The 15,497-nt window shown below is 35.6% G+C and overlaps 1 protein-coding gene across 1 annotated transcript in view; it reads right to left on the reverse strand.

The window, feature by feature from the left end:
- Positions 1-3,368: 3,368 nt before the first annotated feature.
- Positions 3,369-15,497, reverse strand: part of LOC150083829 (uncharacterized) — a 607,249-nt gene continuing 595,120 nt past the window's right edge. Inside the window, exons 61-63 of the mRNA XM_090375392.1 lie at positions 5,003-5,071; positions 4,622-4,837; positions 3,369-3,695 (exon numbers count right to left, since the gene is read on the reverse strand). Of these exons, the coding sequence (XP_090231518.1) occupies positions 3,552-3,695; positions 4,622-4,837; positions 5,003-5,071 (429 nt within the window). The 3' untranslated portion in view covers positions 3,369-3,551. The remainder of the gene's footprint in view (positions 3,696-4,621; positions 4,838-5,002; positions 5,072-15,497) is intronic.

The following is a 15,497-nucleotide window of genomic DNA, read 5'->3' on the forward strand; positions in this document are numbered from 1 at the left end:
TCAGATGATGCACAAGGGCACATTAAATTGGAAAAGGAAAATTGGAAAAGTGCAAGGTGGATGTGTAAAAATTTGCTTTCAGCCAGAGTAATTGTTGGAACAAACTTCCACCTGATGGTGTTGTGAAAGCAGGTAATTTAAATAAATTTAAGGGAGGACTGGACAAATTATTAGAAGGAATGGGTGAACAAAGTGTTTTTTTTTTTTTTTTTTGTATATATCACCGTTGTTTAAGATTGTTTCCTTGCATCATTTTGCCACTACTAATACAGAAGGGACTGATTTTCTAAAGACAAGATACATAAAAAGTGCAAGAATATTTTAGGCAGAGTTCATTTTTTTTAGAAAACTATTGGTGGTGAGATATATTATTATAAGTAAAAGAAGTAGTTGGATTTATTACATCATTTCAACTGTCCTATTGGGACATATATTGACTTGGAAATCAGTAAGGGAAATTAAGCCTACATGAGGCTCTTTATAACACTAACACAATGAGAACCAGATGCAAGGATATGGAAATCTGTAAACAGCTAGGCAGAGAATATTAAAACTAACCTGGTATCCAACTGAAGAATTCCAGAAGAAAGAAATGCATAAACAACTTCATAGGATGTTATGATTACAAACCTAAAAAGACTTTCACATGTTTGCATACATATGAGTTACACATGTAGATAATAATTAAATAAATTTTATGCTGGTTAAGTCAACAAATGTGGGCATGATAAGAATATCAGAAACATAGTGTCATCCTTATATGATTAAATGCAGAAATTCATTAGAGTATACATTACATTACAGACTGCGTAGCACATTAGACAACTACGTTCAGACATAAGCACTGGATAAATATAGGAGGAGTATGTTATAGATGAGTATAATGAACATCTTTACAAACAAACAGGGAGCAACAATAAATTAAACTAATATAATGTTTGAATAGCATGTTGCACAGGTTATCTTGATAAAAATACGTGAAATGAAAGCACCTTGCCTTAAAGTTTAAAATCTATCTATTTATTAATAAGAGTCTAACAACTGTACATTTCAAAGATGTTTCTCCTCCACATTTTCAATGATTGTGACCTTGCCATTACACTGTCACACTTTTGTTTTGTTTTGTTCTCTGATTCTGTAAGAGCAAGATCATAATCAAAGAAGCTGATGATAAAACATCTACAAAATGTATTATTGTTAGATTCATTATCTGATCAGTAATAAGTAGATTTTGAACTAGACACAAGTGACATTTATTATTATTCAAGTATTTCAACAACTAAATATTTTCATTATGGATGGGGTTAAGATGACTGCTTTTCATATCAGCATGTTAGAGATGCTACATAGGAAAAAAATATTCTCAATCAAGTTATCAAAAAGGGTTCAACATATATTAAGAATCTTTAAATAAAGGTACTATTAGCAAGCTTTATTAGATGCAAGCACTGTGTATTAATGTGGAATTTATTCAAAGGAAAAATGAAGCATTTTGTTTTCACAAGTGGATTACCATGATCATAGACTTTGTTGTTCTTTTTAGTGAGGCCAAATGGCAATTTAAACAAATGCTAAATGAGAAATGATTAGGGGATTTATTCTAGAAGATTTATAATACCAACAAAAAGATACTGTTCAAAATAAGACTAAAATGGATGGCAAAAGAACTAAGAATAATCTTTCTTTTCTGCCAATCCTACAATAAATAAAAATTAGAAATACAGTCCCTCAGGGGGGTAGCAAGCTAAGGCAGATTACTAGAAGTCCTTAGCTAAGAACTGCAAAGAACATGGATTTAATCACTTATGTCAGTAGTAATGGAATCAAACATATTGGACCAGTTGACATCTATATTAATAATAAATCTTTTATATTCAAAAAGAAAATTACAGAATTTTTACATAAACTGTAAGTTTAATAATTTTATGATAAGTGAAAAGTGACTAGAAGCACATAGGAGAGGCATTTACACATCTTGAATTTTGCACGACATAACGTGAGTAGTGATACAAAGGAAAACATAGCAAGCATGCTTATGTCTCTTGGCTAGTGGGAACTGGCAAATTGATTTAAAGTTTCTCCACAAAAAATTACTTCTGTGCATTTCTGCCAAAAATAGACTTTAGCAGAAATGCACAGAATCCATCAAAATCCACAATTTTGATGGATTCTGTGCACATCATTCAAGTTATTTTCTTGAGCATATCTGTTAACTAAGAACAATAAAAGCACGAATGTCCTGCATGCACTATCTTCTACGTCTTGTGGTGCAGAGTTCTTACTATCACCTTTATCACTCTGCCAAATGCAACTGTCAACTTATATTTATATATATTGAAATCCTTATGTGAGCCCACATGATTCCCTGTATTTAAACACATTGAGAAAACTCATATAATTCTCATTCAAGAGCCAACTAACTAACCTTTCCGGTATCTAAATTAGTGAATATCTCAATAAACTTAACATATGAAATATTTTTAAAAATTCCCTCAATCAGGCCCTCTCTACTTGAGACATATTGTATTTGTATTCAGGCCCTCTCTACTTGAGACATATTACCGCACATTGTATTTAATCAGCTTCCTTTTTTTAGATTCCAAATCTTGCTGGGACCATAGGAAATGACATAGCCGATGAGGCCAAAGATGCAAACCTGTTAATAGCCTTTTTCCTTATCTGCCTTAGCACGCTACAATTAATCCAATCACTTTGATTGGATTAATTGTCAACATGGAAAATGATGTAAAACAGGCAGGAGAGATACAAGCTATATCAGATCAAGCTCATAATAAAAGCACCATACTCTAGTTTACAGAAAATCAAAGAGAAGAATTAGTAGGCTTCAAACAGGACACATCTATCTTATGCATTCTTTTTGTCAAGAGCTGGTGATCCTCCAATATGCAACTGCTGTAATGCCTTAATAGTGCAATTATATTAAGGGACTGCCTGTGTTTCACTAATTAAACACCATAATATTTTTACCACTTTTAGATATTTCTCTGAACCTTTTACACTTAATCAGATTTTAGCAGATATCGGTAATATCATACATGTCTTTTCCTTTCTGCAAAACATAACTTATCACCAGATTTAATGATTTTAAATTAATGACTGATATTGGTAAAAAAGGACTGATAAAAAAAAAACAAATATATTATGAAATATAAAGGTCTTTTTATTCATTCATTCATTCAACACAGTTTGCAAGTGAATGCTGAGATTTTTACATATGGGAAAAATGCAACTTGAAGCAGTAAGATTACCTGTAAATAAAAAATAAAGCATTAAAACAGACAAACTTCACTTCAAAATGTATGAAACAGTATCTTACATAAAACTTTCTAATACATAATGATCCCGAACATCATTGCACAAAAGACAATATGATTATAAATATAACATTTCTGTATTCAACAGTGACTACTACAGTTGCTGCCATATTCCCCTAACAGTAGCAAAACAACACATGACCTCTTCAGTTCATAATTACAAATATGTGGCAGTGATCTTGAATTTATAGTTGATATTCATCAGGAGGCAGAAAGTTAATTGAAGCAAACAGGTCCAATTTGAAAGCCAAAGGCTTGGTTTGGAAGTCCATAATCAACAGGCAGAAAATCGACTAATGGGAGATGATTTAAATGTACCGACCGCACTTCAAACACAGATTTGCCGTTGCCATTCCTCACCTAGAAAAAGAAGTGGAAATGCAATGATATATTTCCAAAAGTAAACCTATTCAGTATAAAAACTTTAAGTAATAAAGATTTTATATTTAATTATGCTGCTTTTTAATGTATTTTTCTACTGTTATCAAATGCAAAAGAATTATACAGGTACAACGCATGTGTCTAAGTGAAATGCACCATCTGCAGTCTTTTCGTGGATTTACTCTGGTAATGGTAATTCAAGGTAATGGTTCTCTGAAAATCTCTCTTAATAGCTTGGAAGAAATTGTGAATGGAACTATAATAGCCCAGGACTGATTTGTACTATCATGGTGACCAGCACACTAGTAAGCTATAACATATTTGTATGATGATTATGCAACTTACTGCACAGTGAATTCACACTTTCTTTATATTAAAGAAGAGGTTACTGCTCCTTCCCTTAAGTATGAAGGGTTGGTTGTTTTTCTAACCCTTTCATGAGTATGTGTGCACTGGACGCATCTTTACTTATGTATGTGTGTGTTTTGAAGGTCATTTCAAGTAATATGCTTACTTATAAATTGTATAGAAACTTTCAAGTAGGTGCTGCCATATCTTATTTGTTTCCAAGTAATTGTAAACATTGTTAATGTTTACAATTTGTATGGCACTAAGAAAGCAGAAGAGAAGATCATAGTGTGAGTTGTCTGATATGAGCTTACAAAAGGCAATATCTGGAATTGCAAAGCAGAATTTGTTGAAACCTTACTATAAAATAAGATTTAAAAAGCTGCATTTCAATTAAAAATGAATGTGAATGTGTTTAGCCATCAACTGATTCCAAAATATAATAATAATAATAATAATAAATAAATAAATAAATACTACTTCAATTCAAATATGGTAAATTTTATAAATATCTTTCACATTTATTGTGGGTAGTAATAATCACTTGATAAACTTACCTTGCAGCCATCAAAAAGAATAAGAGGTTTGGAACTATCAGCTGTGAATTCATGACCGCTTGTGCCCAGCAGTTTGATAGATGACTTATAATTTTCTTTCTCTGAATCATACCAAGCTACAGAATTCACGCATGTGTAAGTGAAGTTTTGGTAAGCCTCTTGGCTCAGAAGACGCAAGAAAGTTAATTGAACAGAACCCATACTGTCATAGGTAACCTAAGATAATTTATATTATTTTAATTAAAAATCCTTTCAAAGCAAAAACAATAAATATAAGACATCAATGAAATCATTCATTTTTAATATGAAAGGAACAAAAAAAAAAGACTAAGCTGTAAAAAAAAATTAATAAAAGTCCTCTGATGACAGTAAAAAAATTACCTGAAATCCCCCACTCAGTGTACTAAACCATGTTCCTGTTTTTTCTTTCTTCCTCTCTACTGTTGCAGCCTGAAATAAAAGTAGAAAAGGTTGACCAAACAAAAAAAAAAACATACATAATAAGCCTACATATCATCTATACAATGGATAGTTACATGTAGGTTTACTATGTGTATGATAAGCATATATATATATACAGCAGACTCTTGATTTACTGGGATTGGATTATAAGTTATAAGTGGCATTATAAGTTGTCATTGGGAGATAATGTACCTATTATCTTGCAACCGCTGCTCAAAAAAAAAAAAAAAAAAAAAAAGAGGAGAAGAAATGTTAGTTTGTTTCAGTGTGTCGCAGCAATTCTTGTGTTCCGTTGCACTGCAAAAAAGACAAAGTTTGTTTCATCATTTATGTCAAGGATGTGGAAGTTTTTTTTATAGTAAATATATTTTTTTTGTCTAGAAATTGCGAAAATGATTGGTAAACACAAAAACAGTTGTGCTTTCAGTTAAACAAAAACTTGAAATTATTCAAAGGTTGAAAAACAGTGCATCCGTTAAATCTCTAATGAACCATTATAATGTTTGTGACCAAACCATACGCGACACTGTAAAAAATAAAAGGAAGCTATTAGATTTAAAATCGACATCGTAAAAAATAAAAAGGAAGCATTGTATTGGACATGCAAGTAGTACGTGGTAAGTTTTTTTGTTTTTTTTATCTATTGTCACACTTTTTAAGTAGGCTGCTGAACATTTTTCGATACAGTAAGTCCTCGACTTACGTAGTTTCAGACTTACGTTACGTTATTTATATTTTTTTTATATGACTAAAGATTCCAGTGAAGGGGACACACATTTCACTATAATACTGTAACTTATACCTCACACCTAGAGTACTGTATACAGGTCTGGAGGCCTCATTTCAAGAAGGATGTAGAGCTGCTGGAACGAGTACAGAGAAGGGCAACAAGATTAGTGAATGGAACAAAGGGGTGCTCTTACGAAGAAAGGCTTAAGTTTTGCAAATTAGTGTCTGGAGACTAGGCACCAGCGAGGTGATCTGATAGAGGTGTATAAAGCCTTGAATGGTTTAAGCATGCTCAATGCTGATGGGATTCTTCCTCTAGCTCAGAAAAATCACCTGAGAGGGCATAAATTCAAATTGAGGAAAGACAGATGTAGGATAGACGTGCGGAAATTTGCCTTTAGCCAGCGGGTGGTTGGTTGGTGGAACAGACTTCCATCCCTTGTGGTGGAGGTTGATAGCCTAAATAAGTTTAAGGCTCAGCTGGACAGGTATTTTGAACGAACAGAGGGGTGAAGTGGAAGTGGTTTTTTTTTTTTTTTTTTTTTGGCTGATGCTGCATAAGCTTGCTTTCTTGCATCAAATGCCTCTACTAATGCTAATGCTAATGCTAACTTAAAAACCCACAGAATTTCAGCTATTGGTATTATTACAAATGCAATAAGATCGAGTTTGCCACCGGTTTATAATGAATTGCAGTAACAGAAAAGCCCAGTGACCCGGAAAGTGCAAATTGTTTTTATTGTTTTATGGCAGTGATCTCCAGAAATGTGCTTTAGTAAAATATGAGCTCACGTGGGGTGATAATAGTGAGTTTTCGCCTTAACCCTGTGAAGTTCTTTTCAGAAAATTTAATTTTGATTGTTATCATGGTGCCGACTAAGAGAATAAGTGACAGCAGTACTAGTAAATCTATCAAGAAAAGGAAAGTGATCGAGTTGGATCAGAAAATTAAAATAAGGATGTATGAAAATGGCCAAACATTTTATCAGTAACATGTGGAATTCAGATTGGTCAGTGGCAACAGTGAACACAATAATAAAGGAAAAAGACAGAATACGAGAAGTAGTGAAGGGATCGCCACCAATGAAATCAACTATAATAACCAAGGCTATGGAAACACATATCAGTTTTTACAGTACTAATATGCATTTTTTTCTTCCTTTTATGTTTTCTTCTCTTATGTGCCACTCCGGCTACTTCACCGCTGTCCCCAGATAAAATTTTTAATAGAACTAATTAAAAATATATAACTATTTTTCTTCATTCTTCTGAGTATATTATGTGGTTTTTGTAATTTTGGCATATCAGGGATATAGTAGAAATATTTTATTAGTCATTCCCGAGTTACGTAAAACTCGACTTATGTAAGAAGTCCTGGAACATATCTCCTACGTATGTCAGGGACTTGCTGCATTTTTGGATTAACCGGGAAATCGATTATCCTGGAATTTTTTATTACCATCAATCCCGGAAAATTGAGAGTCTACTGTATGTATATATACTGGGTGGTTTTAAAATGTTTCCCTATTCGGTTGGTTTTTCATTTAGTATGGGGAAGCGATTTGTAGAAGAAAAAAAAATTAGTTAAAATTTCTGCCACCAAGGGAGAAATTAGCACTGTAAAACATGAGATGGAATACTTAACTTAGGATTAGATTTTAATATCAGAACTTAGAAATCTACAGATATTGTTCTATGTGCTTTCCTTCACTCACTTGAGATGACATTCTGAAAACGGAGGATTGCGTGCGACACAGTTTCGCATAGCATCTCATTGAGAATTTGGCTACATGCTGTTTAATGTTTGCTTTCAAATCGACAAGCATCTGTATGCTGCCACAGTAAACTGTCTTTCAGGTATCCCCATAGCCAGAAATCACAGGGATTGAGATCTGTGATCACGCTGGGTTGGGCTGGGCTGGCCAGAACTGCGGAAAGTCTCTAGAAATGATGCAATCATTTCCAAATGTTGAACAGAGCAGTTGCTTCACTTGTTGACCAATGTGGGTGGGGAGGGACACCATCTTGCATGAACACTATGGTCTTAGAGTGGGAATAATGTGATCCCTTAAAAGAGCGCAGTACCGTACACTAGTTACTGTACACCTGGCGGGGATATGAGGTATAGACTCTTCAAAGAAAAATAGTCCGATTATAAACTCTGCTGTGAATCCACGCCATACTCTAATGTATGGACTATGTAGTGGTCTTTCATGCACAGCAGATGGGCGGGAAGTTTCCCATATTCGGCCGTTTTGTGCATTTACAGCTCCATGAAGAGTGAAATGTACCTCATCAGACCACATGATCATTCGAGCCCATGTATCATCAAGTTCCATACAAACCAGAAATCGTAGAGAAAAGTCTATTTGTTGTTGCTGATCACAAGACTTTAGATCTTGAACTATGTGAATCTTGTACGGGAACCAGTGTAAAATTATTCAAAGCACTTTACGTACAGTAGACCAAGGAAGGTTCAAGTCTCTTGACACTAGTCTCGCAGGCACTACTGACTGGTAGTGTTTTGCATTCTGATCATTGCAACTGCCACTTTATCCACTACCTCCGTTCCGATACGTGGTTGTCTGTCCCCAGCCTGGAATTAAACCTAACTCTCCAGTCAGTTGCTTCAAATTTCTTTATTAGTTTTCGAAGCCCCACTGACAATGTCAAAAGTCCTTTAAGTTTTCAATATTCATGTAGTGCTGCATTAGCTTTACTATTATTCTGGTTAGAACAGTTTTACTAAAAGAGCACGTTCCTTTTTTGTAAGAGCCATAATGATTACTGATGGTGGCAGTGGAGTTCCTGCTTTTATCTAACAGGATGTCATTTGTGTAAACAGCATGTCTTGAAGTAAATGACAACTTTTACAAATGTGCAGTGCCGTTTTTCCCCTGGTGGTGGAAATTTGAAATAATTTTTTTCCTTCTACAAATCGCTTCCCCATACCCTAAATGATATACCCACCGATTTTCACAGTGCTAACTCTAACCATTTTGACACTAGGGTCTTCTGAATAGGGAAACGTATTTTATAACCACCCAGTATATATATATATATACAGTGAAACTTCTCCTAATGGACACCTCTCTTTAACGGACATCTCTCTACAACGGACATTTTCAAATTCCCCATCTCACCTCTATTGGTTTTAACATGTTTGCAGCTTCTGTCTAGCAGACATTCTTTGTAACGGACGAGGACAGGCAATCTGCACTGTTTCGTTTAGATTAGCACTTAATTTGATCTCCCCATAACGGGAGAGCTCATGGCCCTTTTTCTAGGAACTTTTCTTCCATGTATTGCCTCAATCGTGTGTTTATTTTCTATTTCCGATTCTCTGAATTTAATCAAGGTTTACGTCGCGGTTCTAAACCCTTTTCCAAGAATTTTAAGGCACGTGTAAAACTTCTGATGAATTCGGTATGTGCAGGGGGGGGGGGGAATTTGGTCAGCCTTTCGTCTTTTGAGTTTCAGTTTTCAGTTTTGTTCAGGTCGTGTGAAGTGCACAATGTCTTCTTGTAAACATTTAACTTTAAAAGATAAAGTCGAACTCATTAATGCATATGATCGGCAAAAAAATAGTGTTCGCAATCTCGCTGCAAAATTCAAAATCGGGAAGACGCAGGTAAGCGACATCCTAAAGGAAAAAAATGAACTGCTCAAACAATTTTGGCAACATGGAAACGATCAGGTTCAAAAATCATTCCCGAAAACTGTTGGACTTCAAATTGACAATGTTATGCATGAGTGGTTTTGTCGCGAAAGTGCTAAAAAAATTCCCATTAATGGGACTATTATTAGGGAAAAGGCTTTGGAGGTTGCGAAATCTATGGGAGTAAATGAGTTCTGTGGGATGGCTAGACAAGTTCAAAACTTGGCATAAAATTTCTTGGAAAACCGTAAGTGGTGAAGGTGGATCTGTTGATACTGGGGTTGTAACAGAGTGGACCGTTAAATTGGAAGATTTATGTCGTGATTTTGAAGCTAAGGATATTTACAACTGTGACGAAACAGGGTTGTTTTTTAAAGCTCTTCCTGAAAAAACAATGAGTCTAAAAAACGAAAGGTGCCAGGGCGGAAAAATTTCTAAGGAACGCTTGACTGTACTCATCATCATCATCATCAGCCATTTTCAATCCACTGCAGGATGAAGGCCTCTCCAGCAACTTTCCAGTTCCTTCTGTTTTGAGCACTGGCCATCCATTTACTACCCAAAAACTAATGAATTTCATCTATCCATCTCCGACTTTGTCTTCCAGGTTTTCTTCTAGCTCCTCTTGGATACCATTCTGTTATTTTCTTAGTCCATCTGTCATCATGTCTTCGAGCTGTGTCCTGCCCAAGACCATTTTAGTTCTTTAGTTTTGATAAGAATGTCCTTTACTTGAGTTTGCTGCCTAATCCATGTGTTTCTCTTCTTATCTAACAGTCTGATTCCCAATATAATTCGTTCCATTCTTCGCTGTGTAGTTCTCAGCTTCTCTTCCATTCTTTTGGTGAGTGCCCAAGTTTCACTTCCATAAGTCATGGTGGGGAGTATACATTGATTCATTATTTTACGTTTCAAACAAACTGGGATATTGCTCTTCAGTATGTGACTATATTTCCTGAATGCTATCCATCCAAAATTTATTCTTCTCTTGACTTCCAGCCATTTATCATTATTACAGCTAATAACTTGTCCCAGATAAGTATATGACTCCACCTTTTCAATTACTGCTCCTTCAATCATTATTTCCCTTTCCGTGGCATACTTGTTCATCATTACTTTTGTTTTAGCCATATTCATCTTTAGTCCAAAATCCTTACTAACTGTGCATAACTGGTTAAGATTTTCCTCTAATTCTTTGGGATCGTGGCTTATAACCACAATGTCATCTGCAAATCGTAAATGGTTTAGGTACTCTCCGTTCACATTGACTCCTTTCTGCAACCAGTCTAATCTTCTGAAAGCTTCCTCAAGGGCAGCAGTAAACAGCTTCGGAGATATTGTGTCTCCTTGTCGAACTCCTTTCTCAATTTCAAATTTGCTACTGTCTTTGTCTAGTCTAATAAAGGAGGTAGCACTCTCATATATTTTCTTCAAAATCATAATATATGGGGTATCTATGCCTTGTCTTTCCAGTGCCCGAAACATTGCCTTATGCTGTATGGAGTCAAATGCCTTTTCATAATCCACAAATGCCAGGCATAGTGGTGTTTTATATTCATTTGCTTTCTCCATTAGCTGTGATATTACATGAAGGTGATCCATAGTTGAGAATCCTGTCCTAAAGCCAGCTTGCTCTTTCGGTTGATTCTCATCAAGTATTCTTTCTAATCTGTTAGTAATGACCCTTGTGAACAACTTGTAGATGTGGGATAACAAGCTAATTGGTCTATAATTTCCGATTTCTGATTTATCTCCTTTCTTATGCAGCAAAACTATTGTGACTGTACTATTGTGTACAAATATGCTGGGAGACTTTGAACAACCTCTTGTTATAGGAAAACCACATCTCGTTGTTTCAAGAGCATAAAGTTGAATCTTTTGAATGTTGACTGGAAGTCTAATAAAAAAGCGTGGATGACATGAGATATCATGAGCGAATGGATAAGTCACTTTAACCAAAATATGATTCGTCAAAACAGAAAAATTATTCTTTTCATGGATAATGCTGCATCTCACCCGCACATCGAATTGTCCAACATTCAAATCGTTTGTCTGCCACCAAACACATCTGCAGAATATCAGCCCTTGGATCAAGGGATAATAAAAAATTTTAAACTTCACTACAGAAAACGTGTTTTAAGACATCTCATTGCAAACATGAACGATGTAACATGTGCGAGTGACCTTGCAAAGAAAATCAGCATCCTAGATGCGATTCAATGGATTTCCTCTTCAGTAAACGCAATTAGAAAATAAACTGTCGTGAACTGTTTTGTAAAGTCTGGCTTCTCAAACGCAAAAACTGAAGTTGTGAACAGCAATGTGGAGCACCAAGAAGGACAAGAACTTCAACATCTATTGATAATGTACAATACTTCCGCTACAAGTGACCCTGGCTACAAAGATATAGACTCGAACCTCACTACAGAAGATGGTGCTCTAGATATCAATGACATTATCATCGATATTATTCAAGAAGTTCCTCATGAGGATGAAGAAATGGAAGGAGGTCATTCTGTCGAAGAACATATTAACGACGAACCACCGATGAAAATAAAAGAAGCGCTCATACAAATCAATTGTTTAAAAATGTTTTTCGCCACTGAAGAAGGTACTGAAGGACTTCCGATGGTTTCTTCACTCCAAACAAATGTTGAAAACAAAATTATCAGCCGGAAGAAGGTGCAGAAGAAAATAAGTGATTACTGTATGTATTTTTCTTAAGATAAAGTCATAATATGCATAGAACAATTGTATGTATATTATTTACAAAAATATTGTGCAAAATGTGTATATAATTTAATTTAATTTTACATTAAATGTTTGATTTTTCTTTATCTCTTGTGTATGTAATTGTATATTATTTACAAAAATATTGTTCAAAATCTGTATATATTTTAATTTAATTTTACATTAAACATTTAACGATTTTTCTTTCTTTTCTTTCTTTTTCTCCCTCAGACTTCTTGTTAGCGGACACTTCTCTCTAACGGACAGATTTTCGTTCCCCATGGCTGTCCGTTAAAGGGAAGTTTCTTAACTATATATATATATATATATAGTTAAGAATTATAATAGGTTATAGTGATAAAATGGAACATATAAAAAAGAACAAAAAATAATAATAATATATAATAATGGATTATGGATCTGGGACACTGGTATAATAGCAGAAATGCCCAGCAAATATAATGACATATAGGCAAATAGATTAGATAAGTGTACGGGTAGGCATGGTGACCTGACAGGTGTAGCTATAATGGAAATAATTAAAAATGCCTGAAAAATAAAAGCAGATTACCTAAAAAATTATATAAATAAAATTAAATGAAAACATATAAATGGTACTTAATGCTGTAGGTACTAAGATTTTAACTGTGATTTTTTTTTTTTTTTTTTTTTTTGGCTGATGTTGCATAAGCTCATACACTTGCTTTCTTGCATCACATGCCACTACTACTACTACCTCTGTAATCACCTTTATGAAAACAAAAACACTTCCCTTTACCTTGATCATAGCTACATCTTTAAGTAAGTCCCAAATCAGTATACTGTGTTCACTGTCACCTAGTGGTTCCTTTATCTGAAAATTCCTAATTTTTAATATAATATCGGTGTGTAGATACACCATAGACAACTCTTAAGAAACTACAAAGTAGTTGTTGTAGGCATCATTTGCTCTTTCTCATATTGTGCTCTGCCTTCGCAACGAGTTGCCATGATATTGCACTACCTCGAATAAGTAACGCTTCACTAATAGAAAAGACTATTGTTACTTATTCTCAGTGAGTACCACCACCCAGACATGTTTCAAGGTTGATGACGTTGTAGAGCGAATATCATCTTTTAAGGGCACAAAAGGTGATATAGTTGTACACGTTGGCACTAACGATATTAAGAGTAGGAGACTGGCAGAATTACTTAACAAGTACAGGTCACTGTTGAACAAAAGCCGAGAATTAGGGTTGAATTTGAAAGTGTCTGCAATTCTGCCCAGACACGATAGGAGGGAGTATATGATGAGAGCCTTGTCGATCAATTTGGCCCTGGAAAGATTGTGCAAGGCTCAAGGGGTAGAATTTTTTTAAGCCTGGACTGTACTTATTAACAGGAGAGATTGCTTCTACAGGGATGGGATACACTTAAATAGAAAGGGTGCAAGAATATTTGCTGATGCTATCGAGGCAGTGTTGGGTGGGTCGGAAAACTGCTAGCTTGGGGGGAGACAAAGACCAATAGATTGACAGTAGCCACTGGCAGAGGTGAAAGAGATTCTTGCACTGCTTCTATTAGAATGAGCAGAAGCCTGAAAAACAAGATGCATGGTATTTCAGAGACTGCTGGGAGCCATTGCGGTACAAGTAAACACTTGGGTTGTGTTAGGGTAGCTAAGAATAGAAACAGGTGCAGGTATACTTGCGTGTACACCAATGCTAGGAGTTTAGTAAATAAATTTGATGAATTTGAGGTATTGCTCAAAACATCAAAGGCAGATATTGTTGGGATATCAGAGACGTGGTGTCACACAGATATAAGGGATGCAGAAATGCAATTTGGGGAGTACAACGTCTACAGAAAGGATAGACAGGATAGGAAGGGGGGAGGGGTTATGCTATTAGTTAAGAAACACATAAAAACCAAGGAAGTGAAGCCAGTCGACATCGCTGGACAGTGCAGTGTTGAGTCAGTTTGGTGTGACATAAGCATTGGGAGATCAAAATTGAGAGTAGGAGTGTGCTATAGGCTTAATGACTCTGATGAGTATAATAAGGAACTGTACAGGGAAATAGAGTGGGCCAGTAAATCAGAGAGTCTTATAATGGGAGATTTTAATTTCCCAGATATTGACTGGAATTTGGGGGCTGGTTACTCACACACTAGCAGGGCTTTTGTGGATTTATTGGATGATTGTTTTCTACATCAGCATGTTCGGGAGGCAACTAGAGGGAGTAATACTCTTGATTTGATTATCAGCAGTGATTCTTCATGCATTAAGAATCTGCAGATAAATGAACCACTAGGTGGCAGTGATCACAGTGTGCTGAAGTGGGATTTACTGAAAGAGGTAACTACCATTAGGGGTAAAGGGAAGGGTTATTGCTTCCGTAAAGGCGACTACGATGGACTGAGACAGTATTTAAATTCTATACAGTGGGACCAACTGATGATGTTACCAACAGCAAATTCAAAATGGGAAGCATTCAAAGAACTTATCTTGAAAGCTACTAGGCTTTACATACCAACTAAGAAATATTGTTCAAGGTTTAGGCCAAAATGGATGTCAGATGAACTAATGAGGCATATGGCAGAGAAGAAAAATGCATGGGATACTTACAAATTAACACATGACACAGAAGCCTATGATAGATACAAGTTGATATGCAACCAAGTTACAAAGGAGGTTAGGCAGGCGAAGGCAGATTACGAGAAATCCTTGGCAAGGGATGCAAAGAAAAACAGCAAAGAGTTCTTTACTTATGTAAACTCTAGAAGGAAGGGGATGAATCAGATTGGTCCACTTGATATTGATGGGTCAACTGTTGATGATCCTGCTCAGGTAGCTAACAAACTAAATGAATATTTTGCATCGACATTCACACATGAGGAGTTATTCAGCAAGGGGAATGCCAGAGGTGTATTCAACTCTAGCAGTAAGCTACAGAATCTTGAAATAACTGGGAGTAAAGTGGAGGAGAAACTGTTGAAGATAAACACAAGAAAGGCACCCGGGGTGGATGGGATCTATCCAGTTATATTAAAGGAGGCAGCAAAGGAAGTAAGCAAACCCTTAGCCATAATTATGAGAGCTTCCTTGGACTCAGGGGATTTACCCATAGACTGGAAATGTGCAAATGTGACCCCAATTCACAAAGGAGGATCAAAGGCTGACACAAGTAATTATAGACCTGTGAGCTTAACTTCTGTTCCAGGAAAATTAATGGAGGCACTGGTTAAAGAAGCACTGCAGGATCATTTAGACAAGACTTCAGTTATAGCTCAGACACAGCATGGTTTTGTTAAGGGGAA

The sequence above is a fragment of the Mastigoproctus giganteus genome, chromosome 6 (genome assembly GCF_048544385.1).
Source record: "Mastigoproctus giganteus isolate SK-2022 chromosome 6, ASM4854438v1, whole genome shotgun sequence".
NCBI classification, from domain to species: Eukaryota; Metazoa; Arthropoda; class Arachnida; order Uropygi; family Thelyphonidae; genus Mastigoproctus; species Mastigoproctus giganteus.